Source organism: Psittacula echo (assembly GCF_963264785.1).
Source record: "Psittacula echo genome assembly, chromosome: 2".
In the NCBI taxonomy this organism is placed as follows: Eukaryota; Metazoa; Chordata; class Aves; order Psittaciformes; family Psittacidae; genus Psittacula; species Psittacula echo.
The window spans coordinates 159218800-159239566 of NC_137737.1; the positions used below are offsets into that span (position 1 = coordinate 159218800).

The window sequence follows — 20767 nt, forward strand, 5'->3', positions numbered from 1 at the left end:
GCTTGACCTACTTGAGAACAAAATTGTGTGTGTTGTTTCTCTTTCGACAGGTGAACATGGTTATTGGCATTCTGGTTTTTAACAAACTTGTATCCAAAGATGGAATAACAGATAAGAAACTGAAGGAACGGGCAGGGTATGCCTTATCAATACATCTACGTAAAGAATGAAATGACAAAAGACACCCCACCCAAGGCTGTGATCAATAACCAGGCAAAGAATGCAAAGAGAGATTGGAGATGCAAACACAAAGCAAAAGCAGATCTCAACAGAATGAAAGAAACCAACAACACAGTTGATTTAATCTCTGCCTTTTATTCGATGCAGCAGAGACAAAAGCTCCAAGAAGCAGCACTGAGTTGCTATGGAGGAAGGGTAGAAGTTTATCTCTTTGTTAAAGTGGCTTCAGCCCAGGCTGATGAATCCTTTCAAAGATTAGAGAAAGCAAAGTGGCTCTTCTCTCTAGCTCCTGGAGACAGCAGCTGGATCAGAGAGGGACTCAATCACTGCTGAGTGTGGAATGTGGTATGGGCTGTGTGACAGAGAAGTCCTGTTTAATGCTGGCAGATGGCTGAGAGACAGCAAAGGTTTGTGATACTTGTAAGAAAGGAGTCTTTGGAGGTCCAGCAGTGAACAGCTTAGGAGACAGATGAGTGTGTAAAGAGGAGGACTATAAAGAAACCTCTTCTGCAAGAAAAGATTCTGACGCCACCTGAGGTTGTTTATCTTCTCCTCTATGATTCCATGATTCCACAGCCATCACCCCAGTCTCCATCCCTGAGGCCTGGGCCTCTGTTACCTGGTTTTCTTTGTAGTATAAACTGAAGAGCTGACTCCACAGTTCCTGCCACCCTGGTCTCACTAGGGGTTGACTGGCAGCAGCTACCATGCAGGGCTCTGTGCTGGGTTACTTCCAAACACTGTTGACATTGGCCGTTCTGTCATTAGTTCCAGCAGGATGAGACCCCAATTCACCTTTGTGTCTGGAAACAAGTCTGTAGCCTGCTCAGACTTTACCCCTGAGCTATTCCAAATGGCATGCTGACACTGTGAGTCAAATCAAAAGCACAGGTCAGCCTGGCTGCTGCTGATAATATGTTATTTTCCACTGCCTCACTTGACTTGCTGCTGCAGTCAGAGAATTTATCTCCTTACCTGCTGCTAGAGGGTTGCGTACTCTTATTTGTCCATTGATGGAATTTGATTTATCACTGTGGATGACAATTGTATCCTTGAATCATAAAATACCAGGTTAGAATTGACGTCAAGGATCATCAGGTCCAACCTTTCTTGGCAAATCATGACCTAGACTGCATGCCCCAGCAGCCTGTCCAGCTGAATCTTAAGTGTCCAGCATTGAGAGAAGTTGTTTGCAAAGAGACAAGGAGAGCAAGAGGTGTTCTGATGCTTCTGCATCACAGCTACAGGCAGAACCTAAAACCTTAGGAGGCTGGTGGAGAAGATAAAGGTTACACCCCATCTGTGAAAGTGGATGGAGTATGGGTACCTGTTGCCTTGTTTGCTGCAGTCCTAGGCTTCTCAGAGAAGATAAGCCGCTTTATTCACTGTGGTGCTAGCAAAAGCCTTTGCCTCAAAAACTGAGTCTCAGAGGGTATAGGCATAAAGTACAGACAAGGTTCTATAATAACGTCATTGCACTGTTGGTTAGTTCAGGTGGAAGTGGTTTTTATTTGAGTGATGGTAGCAAAACTAAAGGTAGAAGCAAGCTCTTACCCAGCCAGAGGAGAAACACAGGGACATGTTAAAGTTTATAGCAGCTTCCAGTATCTCAAAGGAGCTTATAAGAATGCTGGAGAGGGACTCTTCATCAGGGACTGGAGTGATAGGACAAGGGGTGATGGGTTCAAACTGAAACAGGGGAAGTTCAGGTTGGAGGTGAGGAAGAAGTTCTTTACTGTGAGGTGGTGAGGCACTGGAATGGGTTGCCCAGGGAAGTGGTGAATGCTCCATCCCTGGTGGTGTTCAAGGCCAGGTTGGACAGAGCCTTGAGTGGCACGGACTAGTGTGAGGTGTCCCTGCGCATGGCAGGGGGTTGGAACTGGATGATCTTAAGGTCCTTTCCAACCCAAACCATTCTATGATACTATGCTTTATCAGCAGAGCTGACACGGCCAAGCAGCATGGTCTCTTGGTGCAGCAAAGCGGGGAATCTCAATGCCTGAGCAGTGCCATGGTTATGATAGTAAGAGGAGACTTAAGCACATTTGGATGATCAGAGGTATCAGTTGCTGTTGGGTGTAAAGGCACACAAAGAAGTTACCTTGGTGCATTGCTTAAAGCAGCTGCTAACAAGGAAGTGTTTGGTTCTGGATGATGCCTTCTTTACAAAGAGAGAACTTGAGAACATACCTGAGCTGCTGGCAGAGTCTGTAGCAATGTAATTGTGCTTGTAGGTAGAACTGAAATAAATGGTATATTGGATTAGCAGAGCAGCGAGTTACTGTCTCTCAGTCTCTCCCTCTCTAATCTAAACTGCATACAGCATGACCCTATTCAATCCAGACCACTGGTTATTGATCACATTCATAGTTCTACTCTGAAAACGAAACCTACAAAGCAAAAGAAAAAGAAAAAGTTATTTTTCTGATGTTCTTTGGTTTTTTTCTTTCTTTTCTCTTTTTCCCCCCTTTCGTGTCCGTGTGTGTGTGTGCAGCACTTTTAAGCCTTCTCTGTGCTCAATGATTTTGTTCTCCTTTCGAAGTGCCACCCGCTGAGAGCGCGGAGGCACTTTTGAGTGTTCTGGTGCCCCTTTCCCCTTAGCTAGCCGCTTCTGGCCTGGGCTTGGGAACCGTGTTGGAAGGGAGATCTGAAGATAATCAGAATGATGTTTGGATCTGAGGAGATGGGATAAAGAAACGTTGTGTTTCCTTTCGCAGAGGCAAGAAGTATGGTTCAGTGTTGCAAAAGCAAAAAAAATGGGGGAAAGAACCCCATAAAGGGGGAATAAAAGACCAATTGAACACTAAGAAGAGCCAGTACACATACAGCAGATCGGTTGGCACAAATAAGTCAGTGCTAACAGTTCTCATGAAATAATATCTGAGACATAATAGGTTTTGCCCTATACTTAGCAGAGGAAATTGCTGTGATTACCGTTGTCATATCTGTCAGAAAACGTTGACTTTCCAGTGGCAATGACTTTATAGATATAGCACAAAACCAGGCTGTAGAGAACTGTGATTAGCTAGAGAACTATGATTAGCTGGAGAACTGCGCACAACTGCCCCAGCTCCTTCCTGGGACACAGCAAGTGTCTCCCAGCAGAACAGTCTCTATTCAAGGTTCACTGCACTGACCATGTTTGAGCTCTGTTGGCAGGAGGGCTACTAATACGAAATGTTTTAATGTAAGAGGCAGGAGCCTTTAAAATTAATGTTATATCTATTCAGCCAGTGTTTATTCCAGAAGCGTTTGTGTGCTCATGCAGCCAGGGAAGAAGAATGAGACTATAGGGTATATTCTCAAAGGCTAATTTTAGCCTGCTGAGTTTAATCTCCATAGGCTTCCTCTGTAACTACTAGAGAGGCAGGAGTCTTGTTTAGTTGTTCCAATTTGCCCCTTAGAAGACCTTTACTTCTTTTATCTCTCCATTGATTATAGAGAGAACTTGAGAAAGTTTGCCCCAATACCTTGTGTGAAATACTCTCTGTGTGACTGTCCTGGCAGAGTGTAATGGAGCTGGATTGTCAGTGCATAGAGAAGAAAGTAATTGGAAAGATAATAACTCCATTAAAATAGGAACAGTTTCAGATTGCCTTTCATCTCAGAATGTTTCATGTTTGAAGCAGCTCCCGTTCTTTGGGCCATGAGTGGTGTAAAGCACTATTGAACTAAAGGTAGCAAAGTCCAGGCTTGAGTGAACACACCAGATGAGTCCGTGAGCTGGTTGTGGATATTTAGGAAGCAGAAAAAGCTAAATGAAATGAATACATTATTCACTGTGATTATTTCATTAGCTTCCCTTTCATACATACAGGCACCAATATAAACCTGCTGTGGAAATTCAATCTATTAACAACCTCATGCCCCAACAATAACACATTAGAGTATAAATGTATCCACATCTGTGCCGACTGCTTACAACCTTCTGCATAAATGCACCCAACAGCAGCTACAGTTGTGTGTTGCAGTGGTCTTTTGGCCAACCCTTTGTGATTCAGTGTCATTCATGTTTTTTCTGGTATAGTTTTCCATCAAATTCCTCAAGTCAATCTGCTTTCTTTTTGCTGCCTATCTCTGCCTCTCTCTGTCTCTCTGCTTATCTGTTCTTTGTGGCCTATAGATCTGGGGATAAGCTGTCTTTTTCTAAGGGTCGTGCACTTAATGCCTCTCAAGACCTACTTTATCTTTGGTTCAGCCAGTGTCCTCACTGGATTTACACCATCCTCCCTGGAAAATATGTATCTATGGACACAGGAACTAATTGTCCCTGTGTTTGAAGGCTGAAAAGTTTCTGTGGGATACCTTGGCCATTATTCTGTAAAGCAGTAATGGTTTATGTCACTGTAAAAGACCAATCAATAGTCACTTTGAAGTGGGCCACTGGGACCACTGATAACGCTGTGTTGGTGTTCATGGGGATGTTCTTTTTGCAGTGAGACTGAATGCAAAGCCCTAAAAGTTAAGAAACAATCTGTCAAGTTTCCTAATCTCTCTCCCTGGCAGGGCAGGGCTGTAAATCCCCCCTCTGATGTTTGGTACCTGCAAACATCACCCCTCCCCAGCTGCATTGCCATCAATCAAGAATGACAGCCCTACTGTCCGTTGACAGTGATGTTCATGCCTGATGTTAGGTATTGCTTGTAGGACGTTTTGCAGATTACTGCCCATTTTCCAAGCCAGATCTGATGTGGATATCTATCTCTGCACATAAACTAGTAAATTCTGGGAAGAAACAGGGCCAGTGCCAAGCTAATGTGGCTTCTGGGCTTTTGAGTAAGAGCTGGCTTGCCAGTTAGGTGGGTTCACACATATCAGCTTCTAAGAGTTATGAGGACATGCCTTTTAGCAGATCCCTGCAACCCACAAGGGGATGGTTCTGTGGTTGATCCCATCCAGAAAAAGTGGGAACATCTGATGTAAGTCTCAGGGTTCATCCCAATGGTGTTTTCAGCTCCAAAACATGATGTGAGAGAAGAAACATCTCGGAAGTAGCCAGCCAGTCTGGTTCCCTTCAGGGCAGGTTAGTGGTCTTACAAGGCACCCAAGCTTCTATTTAGCTTGCAGGACATAACCAGTTCCATTTGCATGTCCTTCATCACCGATTAAGGAAGCATAGAGTGGCCTATCTCCTGGTATTGTCAGCTGCCCTGCAGATATCCCCATGCAAGGGCCAGCGGAGAGAGTATGTGACTTATCCCTTGCATTGTTTTAGGGAAGAAGATAAGCAGACACAGTCCCCACAGCCCTACTTCTTGCCTTCTACTGTACAACCCTGCCACCTTTTTTGTTTTGGAGCAAAAAGGCCAGAAGGAAAAAGAGCAATTATTCAAAATCAAAGCAAAATAAAGAGGTGGAGACTGGGAGAGCAGTACTGGCTTCTCTTCCATGGGTGCCAGAGAAAAACACCCTGAATCTGGCCAGACATTCACCAACACAGTTCCACCCTCTCCAGCGGCACCAACACGTCTCTGAATTGTACATTTTTCCCATTCCCCACATCTGGAGTGGTACAGATGAGAGAGTTTTATTCCTGCCTGTCTTTCATTTCTCTTTCCAAACTGGGTATGGTTGGTTGGTTCCCTTTCTTCTTTCTTCCTTCCTTTTCGTTGTTTCTTTTGGCTTCTCTGTCCCTTTCCTTTCGACGTTTGTGTTCATAAGCAAAGTGTTTTGTTTTGTTTCAGTCTTTTGGTTTTAATTGCAGTCAGATGGCAGTGCCCCTTTACGGCATGACGCTCAAATGTTCCAAGTGTGGAGTAGTTTCTTCTGCTGAAGTTTCGGCCACAGCCACCAGTAACGCCATGTTAGTTCCTCTAATTTCAACTTCTTTTCTTTCTTTCTTTCCACTTTCTTTTTATTTGTTCCTTTTTTGATTGATTTTGTTTCCCTCTTTCATTTCCCTGCACTCACCAGCCCTTGTTTGTTTTGTCTCCCCATATCCCTGCCCACCTCCCCACATCCCCAACACTCCCTGACCTCATTCTGTGGGCCATAAGTAGTATAGGGCTCCCCTGAAGCAAAAGCTGATGGGCTGGATCCTGACAAGCACTTTATGACATGCCTAGATTGGAGCATGTGAGCAGCCCATGGAAGACAAAGGCACTCTTTGTTAGAAGCTGGGTATGTGTTTAATACCCCAATTTAATTTAGTCTTGGAGTTACAGACTTAAAGAAGTGGTTCCCATTAATTTTGATGGTAGATGGAGGCCTCAACATCCAGCTTTGTCAAACACTTCAGTGCGTGCTTGAGTTTCTTACTCCTGAGGCTGCAGAGCAGAGTATGATTTAAGTGAATTGGTGAATCACTTCCAAGTAGGGATTTTTTGTCTTATAAAAGGCTGAAGTTGAGTTTAATTCCTCATAGGGCTGCAGTTCTGATTTGATAAGTGTTGACTGACTCTTTTGGACCACTAAAAGCACTTTGAATTAGTTCTCAAAATCTTCCAAGTGTTTCACAGTTACAGAAGTCAAATGCTGTTAAATCTCTTCTTAGATGCTGCTGGATTTAGTTAGAAAAACCCCCAAACTAAATATGAAAATGCCAGAGCTTTGTTCTGCTGGAGAAATTGTTGCTATTTATATTGTTGGCTTTTCCCCAAAGGTTAAGATAGGAGGGAAAGAGATGAGAGAAGGTTTATCTTTCTTCTTCCCCTTTTGGAAATGTTATTATCTACATCATTTCCAAGTGATGCTAAAATGTGTGAAAGAAACAGTCTCAGAGCTAGACATTTGCAATCTGAAAACTCCTACCTTCAATTAAACTAAACAAAACCAGGCAGCTGAATGCCAAATCTCAGTATTGAAGAAAATCAAAACACAAGGTTTCTTCTTTGTTATTTCTATAAACTAAGCCACTTACATAAAATCAAAAAGAATTTAAGGAAAAATGTACAATTCTGAAAAACAACCAATTGTTCTTGGAAAAAAAGAACATGAATCATCTCTATTAAGAGCCAGATGTTTCTATAGAATGCAAAACCTAAACACAATCTCATTTACTTCCACTGTTGAAGTTGTTTACTTACCTTTTGCAACCTTACCCAGCTGAGATGGTGAGAAAACATTGGTCCAGACACACGTACCACCAGTCTGGAGTTAACAGGTCGCTGCATTTCAGTTTCCTGTGACTGTAGAGGAATACTAAACCAGCAGAATATTTAATTAACAGATTAGAGTGTTAAATAGGAGAGGATTTCTGTTCATAGTGAATTAATTTGAAAAGCAAAATGATCTCAAATCCTTCTCCCATATTGTCTGACACTGATCTGTCATGAATCACCTGTTCTGATTCATCTTCAAACCAGAAAAGAAGGGATATGAAATCCAGATCTACTTGTCCTGCTTTTCTAATTTAAGTGATTTGATAGAATTGGAGGGCTCTTGTAAAAGGATCTGTCTTTTGTTTCCCAGCAGATAGAATACCTTAGATAACAAATGCCAGTACTGGTTTTGTTATTGATCCAGAAGTGCCCTATGCTGTTGTCCTTGCAAAGGGACCACTGAGTAATACGTGAATCAGTTTACTCAGCCCTCATCTACCCTTGTCTACTCGTTCTGCAGCTGAACCGTTTCTGTTTTTCTTCCTCCAAATCTATTGTAAATGAGGTTATCAATATGCCAAAGCCCTGATTGTGTTTCGTGCCACTGCCACCATTCTGCTGGCCTTCATCCCAGGCCTTGGAACAACTTTATTCATTTTTGGAGTCTTATAATGTAAATCAGATGCCATGAGGATTCCTTGTTCCTCCATGACCTGGAATTAGCCATAGTTGTTTGGTAGAGAGCACAGCAAGGATGTTCCTGCCTTGTTTCTGCTGGGGTTGCTCATGCTGTCACCAGCTTAACTCCCACAGGTTTTGGAGACTTCTTTTGGGGATATTAGTTTCTTGGTATAAAGGGATAGATGCTTTTGTCCATTTTTCTTGGCTTTTGGAAATCATAGCAGTTTTTGAGCAACTGTGGTAATATCTGTGTTTAAGAGAGAAGGGGTCAGAAAAGGGGATGCGTAGCTGAAGGAAAGCGTGGTAAACCAGTGATGGGAGAGCAGGGTGTAATCATGACAGAAATGAACAAATATGTACTGGAAATTGCGCAAGGTTTTGACTTGGAAAATGATAAAAAGGAAAGCTTTAGATGGATATGATCTTTTAAGGTTTATGTTAAGGGTTAGCTAGACTTGATAGACACGGGTTAAAAACACGCTTCTCTTTAAGTTGTTCTGGAGACAACGCTGGGTATCTCTTGCAATTGGAAGACCTCTATTCCCACATTTCCTTCTTTTCATTGCTGCCTGGAAGGTAGCCTCAGACTGTGAAATACTGAACTATAATTAATTTGTCTTTGCTACCTGGAAAAAGTTTTATTTAAGGCAGGGAAAAAAATATCTCAGGGGCATCCCATTTCTTTGTACTTACTGCAAATGAGGACATCCACTGTTGATACCAGGGACTGTGGATGGAGAGGTGGGTGGATGGATGGATGGATGGATGGATGGGTGGATGGATGGATGGATGGATGGATGGGTGGATGGATGGATGGATGGATGGATGGATGGATGGATGGATGGATGGAATTCCTGCCAGGCAGTGCACTGCAAATATGGACTTTTAAGTTCTAACCATATAGAAAAGACTGGCCCAAGACTAAGGCCCTGGTACTGTATATTCTTCTTTCACACAACCCACCTTAGAGTTGATGTCAGGGAGTCCTCATGACCCTTTTCATGTTAAATCCCTCTTTCTTCATCAGAAGCTCAAGTCAGATCTCTCATCTGAAGGATTCACTCTTTTTCTTGGCTCAAAGTTCTATCAGGAAGTCTTAGATGTCACATTTTCAGTCAGTATTGTAGTTCTAGCAGTAATGTGAATCAACATTTACATGCACAGCAGGTTTTATGAAAGAGACTGTTCCTCAGGAGAGTGTTGTTCTCATAGTTCAAGAAACCTGAAATTTTATCCATACCTGGGGGTAATACTTGGGTCCTGCAGGTCCTTCCTTGGACTGTCAAAGGAGAGCTCCCCTTATGAATAATGAAGCTGTCCATGCCAACTTCTTTACCTGCCTGTCTGACTTAGAAGCATTTGATTTCCTGTTCACCTAGTTATATGGTTCGGATTGTGGCAACTGAGAGAAGAGTCATCTTTTGGGAGAAAATCAAAATCATATCTTGTGTTTCTGGGTTTCCCGTGCAAGGGAAGAGCATGCACAGTGCCCCCTCTTTTCTAGTTACTGATTTCCTATATAGGTTGTATGGGCATAGAGTTAAAGGGAGTTGCTCTGAAACTGTCCCTAAAATTGAAGGAATGGTCTTGCTTTTAGAAAGAATACAAGTTAGAGAAGTGATTAAGCATGAGAGAATGAATAAAGTAAATGCCTGTACTGTGATTTTCCTGTAGGAGAACTGCTGTGATGCAGGAATAGCGCAGCCATCAGAATAGTGGAGCAGCACATACCACTCCATGCATGCAAGGAGCCATCTATTGCCTTTTGTCTTGAGTCCAGCTACCACCTCCCTCTTCAGAGCTCCTCTCCAGAAGCTGCTTTCTGAATATTAAAGTAATTTTTCCTTCTGCTGCTTCTTTAGCTTATGGTACTGGCTGCCCTGTCAGTGTTGAGTACTGAGAAGAATTGATCGCTTACTTCTTTATAATGGCCCTTTACATCTTTGTTGGCATGTACTGTGTGTCCCCTGCACTTACCCTTTGTCAGGGTGCAGGCCTCTTAATCTTTCTCCATGCAGATCTATGTTTCCAAACCCATTTTCTTTTCCATTGTTGTTCTCTAAGTGCCATCACTTTATCCTGCTTCTTTTGCAAAATGAAGACTCTCAAGACTGCCAACTAACTAAAGAACAAGACCAGGGCTAGTTCTTGATATTTTGACCAAAGGCCATAGTCTGCTTGTTGCCAGAGCTGGGTCTGCTGTGTGGTGTGGTGGGGAGGAACAATGTGACACTACAACTGTACTGCTGAGTAACATTGTCACATCATGGTCATCACGCAATAAACCAGCATCATACTTCCACAATGCAGTGTAATGATCCTCCCTTGATACTGCTGTCACTCATCATGAGTGCCGTCATGTATGGGACATGGAAGAGGATCTGCCAGCTAATTCCTTTGTCTCAAGCAATAGACATCCTGGATTCACTGATCATATATAATTCATAATAGTCATTAGGTAGTCATAAAGTCATCATATAACAAATCATTATTTCATTCCATATCATGTGGCACTAAGCCATAAAGTTTCTTAGGTCCCCAAAGTTATTCTGGAACCTTCTAAGGATGCACAGTACCTCCTAAGAAAGGCATAGATGGAAGGTTGGCAGGAGTATGAGTTCTGCTATGAATTCAGCTCACAGCAAGTAGAATTAAGGGCAATGTCACTGGAAACCCACTTATCTTCCGCTGAGTTTTCTTCTGAAATCGTCTTGATATGATTTCTTTTTTTAAATGGAACTTTGAATTTAATATTTCAAAAGTTAAGCAGAGCTCTGCAAGTGAAATTAGAGTAAGTTACATCCCTATGACCTGTTGCCATCTGCTGCCTGAGAATAAAGATTATGCACTAAATGTCAAGCAACATTTCCATAACATTTGTAAGGGATGAATATTGTTGAGAAGGCATCTGCAAGGTGAATCACAAAGAGGGCAGAAAGGCCAATGTAAGTCAGCATGACTCAGTTGGGAAAGTTTCTCCAGCTGAGCACCTAGAGTAATACTGTTTTCATCACCTGAGTTGGAAGGTGTAGAGATTTAAGTGATGATTTAAAGTTGCTTATGTTGAGAGCAATAGTGAAGTCCATCAGGACATCTCGACTCAGAAGAAAGTTGAATAGTTTGCCTGTATGGAGGCCATTGCAAGTTTCAGAACAAAGGGCTGGGAAGGACTCACTGAGTCCATTGTGAAGACAGCAAGAGCTCTGAAGGGCGCCCATTGTCATGGATCATTGTATCTGTGCTCTGCATAAAAGGTAGACTTACGTCTATCTTCTGCCTTGTTAAAGCAGGTGTGTTTTAATAGGAGTTTTTAAACAGATTTTAAAGCCAGTGAATTGATATCTTACAATTTGCTGAAGAGAAACATAATTTCCCTCCACAGCAGCATCTCCTGAAAACCCAAATCCACATCTAAATCTTGGATCCACATCCAAATCATTGTCAATCTGATACTGCAGTTCTTTTCAAGAATGGAAACCCATGCAAATGTAGATAGCTTGTTCAGACCCATACTTACATGTCAATTCCATTCTCAGATGTGGTTATCAGGTTTTTTGTTTGCATGTTGGTGGTAGTAACATACACATAGGTGTGTGTAAAGAACATTCTGGAAGACCAGATAATTCCAGGAAGCAGACTTGTCTGGTACAGACCTTATTGAGCAGCTTCCATTGGCTTTGCTGGTTTCCAGCAATCGCAATTACGTGTTGCAACTGGAATGGCTTCATCTACCAAGCCATGCATCAGGCGTGTTGTGTTTGCTGACACTTCCATGGAGCATACATCTACAGTGGCATGTTATGGAGCAAACCATATCTTTCCATTCAGCTTTTCTGCCTCTGTTTTTTTACTGCACTTACTGCTTACCCATTTTTATTAATGCACCACTGCAACAGATAGCAAAGAGAGATTTCAGTATAATGAAGCAGATTTCAGTGGAGAATTGGAATAAAAACTTGTGTTTAGGAGTTGTTTGGTTGCTGCTTTTATTTAACAGTACTTTGAAATTATAGTTCATATTGGACATGAAAAACCACACATTATGTCATCCTCTGTAAAATTACGAGGTATCAGCTTATATCATGGCCTTTACCTTACATAGAAGTCTCATAATTCTTGTTTTAATTGGGAAAAAGAAGTATTTTCCATTTCCCTCTTCCCCTAAGTAAATTACATTGCTTAATATCATCACTAAGAAACACATCTTAGTCTGGACAGGTTGTATCAAAATATCATTATGACTATGGAAATAACCTGTCGCTTTAGTATATGGTCATTGCAGCAAAACTGATGTAACAGTCCTTGAAAAACTCGTAACTGAAGCCAGGGCGTTCTATCCTGATGTCCATACCCGTGTCCAAGCTCCAGCTTTGTTCAGGTAAAACTCTCACTGAGGTCTGTGAGGGTGGTACCTGGATAACCAGCAAGTAAATATTATTAAAACCTTGAGCATATAGCAGAAAATGGTAAGCATGTCCCATGTAAGTACCGCAAAATGTGTCATGATATCTGTCCTGTAATTTCTTGTGTTGCCTGTATTCTTTTGTTAGTATATAGGTTGAGGTTTTCTATGCAGGAAGCTCAACTTGTTATTCAGCCTGTTCATAGGTCTACTCTGATTTAATAGATAAAAGCCCACAGAGAAATTCTCCTGGTGCTCTTGGTGCACCAGTGCTGCCATACATATAGGATGACTGACGGCTTAAAATCTCCCTGGTAAGCTGTTAATATTGCCTGGGACCCTTTTTGGTTCAGAGAGATGAATGACTAAATAGTCCATGGGAACAGAGCTGCTTTCCTATTTCTTAGAGCCATCATTCATAGATAAAGTGGAGGTTCATAGGGCACTACTTAGATTTACAGAAACGGGTTTGTCCGGTTTTCTGTCTTGTGAATTGCAAAGCGGCTTGAATCTTAAGTTCTTTTAACCCAGAATTTTCACCCAAGCATAGACTTATTTGCAGTAATCGCTGGATATAGAAGCTTCTATTTTTATTTCAAGAGATCATACAAAAAAAGCAGGAAAATTTCTGTTCACAGAGAAATTGGGTCAGATATCAGTTCTGATGTTCATTGATGTAATGTTGTAGGGGATCATCAGCTATAGAGTAAGGGAGCAACAGCAGAACATCAGTCTCCACATCAGCTCTATGCTTGTCCATTTTAGTCACTTGAAACTGTGACACATGTTCCTAGTCTTGGTGTCTTCCATGTGCTGTGGAAGTCCAGCTGTCTGTAACCCAAGTATCAACAGCCATCGTGACAAACCAGTCTCTGCTGCAACTGTTCCCCTTCCCTTTGGCAACCTCAAGTGATTGTATTTTGTCTCCCCTCCTTTGGAAATGTCATCCTTGTGGACTAGTGACATAGAGTGAGAAGGGTGTGAAAGGGGGAGTGAGGTATCTGCATCCTTCCTCCCCACCTCAAGTTTTATGCATGACTGCACCATTGAAAAGTAGTCCCTCCTGTAGATACGTGTCACTTGTTTTGGTAGCCTGAGTGTGCAAAGCATCTTCCTGCTTCCCTGTGACAGGGGCTCAGAAGACATCTAGCACAAGTATACGTTGCTGAAGAAGTCTTCTGAAGCCCCATGGGATCAGGATGCTGAATGAACATCCCACATGGAAGTGGGTGAGGCTGAAGTGGAGCTGAATTCTCTTTTCCTCTCCCTTGACAGGGCATCCCTTTGGAGCTCCTGTGTGGTCCTACCTCTCCTGGCTCTCACCTGGATGTCTGCAGTTCTGGCAATCACGGATCGGAGGTCAGCACTCTTCCAGATCCTTTTTGCTGTCTTTGACTCATTGGAGGGCTTCGTCATCGTTATGGTCCATTGTATCCTGAGGCGGGAGGTAAGACCAATGAGTCCTTCTCTTTTATATAACCAATGCACTTCCCACAGAAAAGATCTGGAAAAAGTCCAGTCAGCTTGGTAGCTTCTCTAATCCTATCAAGTATTGTCTTTGTGACCACAAAAATGACCATGACAGTGTTGGTCAGAGGGATGACTCAATGGCTGTCATGCTGAGTGTACTGCAGAGTGGAATTCGGGGGACTTTCTTATCTAACATGTCAGACTTTGCCTGTTTAACACCAAAATTAATGTTTCCAGAATATCTACACCCCACCTCTGAAAAAATAAAATATTAAGGAAAACAATTTGTTTCATTTCAAGAGGGACAGCTTTCACTGAGATTTATGGAAGCACTGCATTGGCATTGGCACCTAGATGTTGAAGCTAGAAAGGAAAGCTAGCAATAATCAAGCAAGGAAATTGAGTAAATTCTCTCCAGCCTCCCCATGGAGATTTAAAATGGTAAATTATATCAGGGAAGAAAAGGACGCATCTTTTATGTTTCTTTAATTCTTTTCATCCTACTGAGTGGATAGGCTATTAATAACTGAGACAGGAAGGGTGGTTTTTCTCAATATTCATTTTATCTTCTTACAGCTCCTTTAAATTAGGTAAAACAGATTAATTTCTTATGTCAGGCCAATGAAATCAATGGAATTACACCACTGGCTTGGCTGAGACTCCTTCAACTAATTGCATTATGAATATGGGCCTGCATTTGCCTCCCATTGCAGTCACTGTCATTGATTTCAGTAAGGTTAGGATCAGATATATATTACTGCTGACACAGGATCATAATCAGGCATTTTAAACCCCAATATTAGGATTTATGCAACAGCATCCACTGTAAACATATTGCAAGCTGCAAAACAGAAGACATTTTTATTCTTGGCTATATAAATCAACCTAGAAGTGACCAGCACAATGACCCAGGATACCTATAAAACCTTCGAGTTGCTCTGTTGCTATGTGGAACATGCAACACATAAACCGTTTGAAAAGAATACCTGAATGCTACTGAAGTAGGATCCATGTTCTTTTGATCTACCAAAGAATCAGAATTTAATATGATTTGGTATTCCTTTCTGACTCTGACTTTTGCAAATCCACTTGTTCCTACAGGTCCAGGATGCTGTGAAGTGCCGAGTAGTAGATCGTCAGGAAGAGGGCAATGGAGACTCAGGGGGGTCATTTCAGAATGGACACGCTCAGCTAATGGTAGGGAAAACTACCACCTAGTCTATTATTAAGGACATTTTTAAGTCAAAACTGATAAATAAAGGGCTCTGCCCATCACAGTATTTGCAATCATCATTCTTTTTAACTTTAAACCTGTACCTGAACAAACGTGGCACTTAGCATAGGCTCTATAACAAAAATCCAGTTTCTTTTCATTATATCATTAAGGGGCTCAAACTTACACACCGGCTTTTTCAGACATCTTTGTGAGATCCTTTCTTTCCCGAAAAATACAAAGCCAAAATATACCTCCCAGGTCTTCCAGACCTTTTCATCTCCATCACGCTGCCTTGTCCTAGCTGGAAGTAGGAGGCAGTAGTTTAATACTGGTTTAATCACAGCGTCATTATTATAAAGATGCTGTCTCAAAGGGATTTGTTTCTCTCAAAAGCACACTTACTTATACATTGCTTCACTGGGAATATAGTTTAAGCACTGTAAGCCTTGGTTCTGCTGTGTAAGTCCTTTGCAAACAAACCAGATAAAGTCACAGAAGAATAGACTATGGGGAATCATCTTGCATCTGCTTCACTGTTTAGATGACGTAAGAGACATTTGGTTTCTGAGGCTTTTGGAGTAAAGACATCGGGACAATCACAACATTTGGACAATTTCCAAAGATGTCTAGTTAATATTAGACCTATATGATAACCAATGGTGTTTTTTTCCAGTCACTCTTTTGGTAAGTTAAGTAGTTTGTGCTTGGGGACAAGGTCTTGTTTCAAACAGCACAATCTTCAAGTCAAGACATCAAGAGATATGTAATTCTACCACACCTCATAGGTGATTGCTAAAAACAGCTACCTTCATTTCTAATTTAAATGTGTAGTCTTCTGATTTTCAGACAGGCTCTTGCTATATCAATTTATGTGTAATTAGAATGCCCCTTGCGTGCCTACTACTTTCTCTCCTTCAATAATAGACACCATAATCATATTCAATCTCAATCTTCTTTCCAATAAGTTAACATACTGAGCTTTTTTATTCTCCCCCTGTAAGACATTTGCCTTCAAATTATGTATATAACCCCTTCCATATGCCCTTCAGCTTCTCGCCATCCTTTAAACCCATGGATGCTGGATTTGTTATTCTATTGTCACCATCCCAAGGCTATATCCTGAAGTTTCACATTTGTGTCTCCCCATATAACTTCCTGTTTTCATTCATTACCAACCACTTGCAAAATTCTGTGTCAGCTACACATTTTTCAGCAGTGAGATTACATTTACATCTGCAAGGTTGATGGATGTATTGAGTGAAGAGCTTACAATCAGTTTCTTCACACTCAGGCACAAAAACCCCTCCACAATCTAGATGTGATATTTTTAGAGGGGCACAATGTTACTTTCTGGCGACTGAATTGTAAAATAACCAAAGGAATCTAAAGCTCTGCAGGATGGAATTTTTGCTTTTACCTTTTCTAATAATCTCCAAATCAGCACAAGTGAAAGAAGCTTAGCTGAGTAGAACTGTTCTCCACAAAATCTTGTTCACTGCTATTAAATATAAGCCTATCTTCAATTTATTTATCAGTAGAACTAATATAGGCTGTTTGGTTCCATTTCTCTGGAACTCCTATCATGAAAATGAGATTATTTTTTCCTGAGTCATCCCTTTTGCCCATTTAAACATCAGTTCAGTCTTATTTCTCTTCTATTCTTTCCAGATTTATTTGATATCCCAAATAATTTACTCTGAAATTAACATCACGAAAGTTGAGATAATTCCTCAACCAGCTCTTCAAAAAGTATTTGGTCTCAAACTACTGATATTAAAGTGTTTATCCCAAGGGCATGGCAATAAACTCTTTTTCATACTCTTAGTATTAAACTGGAATGCATTTAATCGCATCACTACAGTTACATTAAGTGTCTGAAATGATACTAGAAATAACCAGTGAACTTCTCTACTTTCTGCTAGTCTGCAGCCTTTCCATTACTCCATGACAACTCATGGCCCACTGTGACTCAGTTTATCCAGTTCTTTGAAATGTTATCTGCTGAAAGCTTTACAAAAAGGATTAACTCCTATTGGGAGGAAAAAGGAGTTTCATTTGGCTGTACAGACCGCTTGAAAAGGTTACTCAGCTTTTGTGCCTCCTAGGACCATTGATTTTATACACCAAAAGCTTTAGAAACAGAGATGTGTTTCCACTTCATGTGACTTGGTGATAGAAGCCCAGTGGGTATGGAGCGCTCTCAGCAGCATCTCCACATCTGTTTAGTGAGTGGAGGGTAATCCAGAGACTAAGTATGGGGTGATATATCCAAGGCAGATCATGCCAGGAACCTGCCCCCTGGTTTTAGAAATGCGTATAAATGTGTTCCTTGGAGATACTTTAGTCTGGCAGCCCAGGAATGAGCAGGATGAGCAGACGAATCCAGCTGAAAAGTGATGTTACAACTTTACCACTGAGGTTCAAAAGCCACAGGAGGAGTGGTCTGTTTGCCATGTTTCAAAGCCCAAGCAAAACATCTCTCTTTTACTCTTCTGGCAATGGTTGTGTCTGCCTCACTGACTAAAGTGGGGGTTTGCATCTTCCAAATGGCTTTCTTTCCCCCTCCACCTGCTTTTGACCATGTCCTCTGTGTTCTCTGTCTTTCAGACCGATTTTGAGAAGGATGTGGATATGGCTTGTAGATCAGGTGAGCACATCACAGGTGAGAATCAACAAGTGACCTGGTTTGGGGATTGAACTAGGCCATATTTTTTTCCCCTTTCTGTTTTATTTGTGTGTGTCTTTGTGCCTTGCATGTACTTGTGTGGGCTGTCCTTACACTCAACCCTGGCAGAAAGAAAGCAACACCCCTAATTCTGCCTTATGTATTGCTTATCCTATCCTATTTCGCTGTAGCTCTCTTGGCCTTGTAACTAAGAGTAAGCCTTTCCTCCAAGGCCTTATTCCTTACTTATGGCCCATGTAACATGGTGGTGGAGAAGAGTATCAAGGAAGAAGAGATTGGATCCATCTCTTCCTACTGTGATCCTTCTTTGCTTTAGCAACCCCTGCCCAAGGGAGTCACACCAACCTCAGGCAGCTCTGTGCTCAGGAAAGGTATCTTTGAGAAGGTCTGGAGTCTGGACAGCCTTCCCACGATTCCACCTGGCTCCATGCACACTTCTAGTGCAGATGTAGGTTGTACATATGGAGGTGGGTCAGGTCTGTCCTCTGCCTGCACCTTTCTGCTGTGTGTGCAGTCACACACATCCGTTTTGATGCTGATGATCTGCATGAGCACTTCTCCCTAATAACTCCTTTTTCTCTTGTTCCCCTGGGGGTGTCTATGTTGTCTGGATTCTCCTTTCTACCTGTCCGTCTATGCAGGCTTCATTCTTCCCTGGCACTGGCATGCCTGACCTGGGCTTTTCCTTACCTCCTGTAGATATTTAGACTTTCATCTACCCTGCTAGATTTACCCCTTCTCCCAAGTAACAGAAATGCCCCTTGCTTGGCCCTTGCATATAATTCATATCTTCCAAACCAGGTCAAGGACTGTACATACTGTGTGTTCAGTTACCATCATTCTCTCTCTCTTTGTTATGATTCCCCCCTTCCCCCCATCCATCCTTCCTTCCTTCCTTCCTTCCTTCCTTCCTTCCTTCCTTCCTTCCTTCCTTCCTTCCTTCCTTCCTTCCTTCCTTCCTTCCTTCCTTCCTTCCTTCCTTCCTTCCTTCCTTCCTTTCTTCCTTCCTTCCTCCCTTCCTCCCTCCCTCCCTCCCTCCCTCCCTCCCTCCCTCCTGTTCCTCCTTCCTCTTCCTCCTCTTCCTCCTCTTCCTCCTCTTCCTTCATTCTTTCTCTTCCTTTTCCCTTTCTTTGTTTCTCTCCTTCTCTCTGTTTCTGTACACATTTACCTGTCCCTTTCATTTATCTTTTCCTTTATCTATCATTTATTTATCCACTTCTAATGTATTTATCTATAATTCATCTCTCTATCTTGCAATCACTTATTTATCTCTGTTCTCAGCTGTCTTTCTCTCTGTACCTGTTATTTATGTGTTTCTACCTCTGTCAACATCTATCTCTGCCAGTGTATTTCTGTGTACTGTCTATCAATGTCACTATCATTTATCTAATATCTATCCACATCTTATTTATCTTTTCCTGTCCTCCTCTCTTCCGCACTCCTTCTCCCTATGCTTATCACAGCCACAGTATATTTATCTCACTTATCCCTGTGATATCTTATTTCATGGTCCCTTTCTGTCCATTTATCTCTTTTCAGGGTCTGTCCATTTTTTCCTTCTATTTCTCTGTCTTGCTCTCTCTAATCTAATTTCTGGCTGTCTCTCTCTTCTCATTTGTCTTCCTTTTCCCTTTCTGACACCAAAGATCTCAGTTCCATAAAAGCCATGTGTGAAAACATGCGTGTGAGACCATGTCTGATTCCAACACATGCTCAACAAACATATTTTCCAGCCCATTTTGTGCTGGAAAACAAGGCAGACCCCCTGGACTCCTGCAATAAAGGGAGCTTTCTGAATCTGCTACTGAGTTGCTGGCTCCCAAATCAAACTTCCCAGAGGAAAGAAAGGATCTGATTGGTCTTCTTCGGGGCAGAAGACCCTGGATCAGCAGCTTACTAACAGCCTAGGTTTCCCTTCCTTTGCCAGCATACAGCTGTACAATTTGATTGTTGATGTCTGCCTGAAAAGATATTCCTCCTCTGATAAAGTGCTGTTGGTCTGTGCCAAGCTAAGTAGTTAATAATAATCCCTATTTCAGAGGCATTTCTATATGGTGCATCATCCTATGCATTCTGCTTATTGAATAACAAAAAGCAGAAACCTGACTGTTGGTTTCTGGCCATCATTTCTCCTGGAGGCACTAGCTGTCATGTTATGATGGATTGGAGATATACCTGATACCTCCCATAACCTCCTCACTTAGATTCACTAGTAAGACTGGGTCCATGGCTTAGTGTTGAAAGCTGACTTGCTACATGCTTAGAGATTGCCAAGTGCAAACCACTCTAAACATACTTTCAGCAGCTGATATGAGCTTGGAGAAGAGCCTGAACCAATAAACCTCACTGACACTCCCAAGTGAAAGGTTTGACTTCAGTAGCATCTTCCCACAGTGTATGCCATGAACACACTGTAATGCTCTGATTTATCCTAGCGTGTCCTCTAGCAACGTCAAGATGACTGTGATTGCCTTAGTTCCACTCAATGTTATTAGCTTTAAAAGCTTTTTGAACGGTCTTTTATTTTACTTCGTATCCTCCTGATCCTGCTCTGTAGCCTTAAAAAGGGCTCTTCCAGCGCCCACTGAACCCAGTATGAGTTGGCAGAAAAATCAGTGTGTCCTCAGTCCCATGGGATGCCTATGTCGTATCCAACCGCTGTCCCAGGAGGATCAGATGAATATGTCAGGTTACATAGAATCATAGAATGGTTTGGGTTGGAAAGGACCTTAAGATCATACAGTTACAACCCCCCTGCCATGGGCAAGGAGGCCTCACACTAGACCATGTCACCCAAGGCTCTGTCCAACCTGGCCTTGAACACTGCCGGGGATGGAGCATTCATAGCTTCCCTGGGCAACCCATTCCAGTGCCTCACCACCCTCACAGTAAAGAACTTCTTCCTTATATCTAACCTGAACTTCCCTTGTCTAAGTTTGAACCCCAAAAATCATTGTTGCTGGTCCATTGAGAAAAAAACAGGTAGATGTGAATAGGTAGAAGGACCTTTTCTTATCCTTCTGAGATGGGTGAAAGGGAAACATGCGTTTATTTCTCCTTTCCTGTGCTGAAATACTGGGTAAGTAGCCTTC

At 42.0% G+C, this 20767-nt stretch overlaps 1 protein-coding gene across 1 annotated transcript in view; it reads left to right on the forward strand.

Moving 5' to 3' along the window:
* Positions 1 to 20767, forward strand: part of ADGRB1 (adhesion G protein-coupled receptor B1) — a gene marked incomplete at both ends in the record, with an annotated part of 205421 nt that overhangs the window by 167901 nt on the left and 16753 nt on the right. Inside the window, 5 exons of the mRNA XM_080610861.1 lie at positions 51 to 136; positions 5885 to 5983; positions 13579 to 13750; positions 14875 to 14970; positions 17597 to 17651. Coding sequence (XP_080466987.1) covers positions 51 to 136; positions 5885 to 5983; positions 13579 to 13750; positions 14875 to 14970; positions 17597 to 17651 — 508 coding nt within the window. The remainder of the gene's footprint in view (positions 1 to 50; positions 137 to 5884; positions 5984 to 13578; positions 13751 to 14874; positions 14971 to 17596; positions 17652 to 20767) is intronic.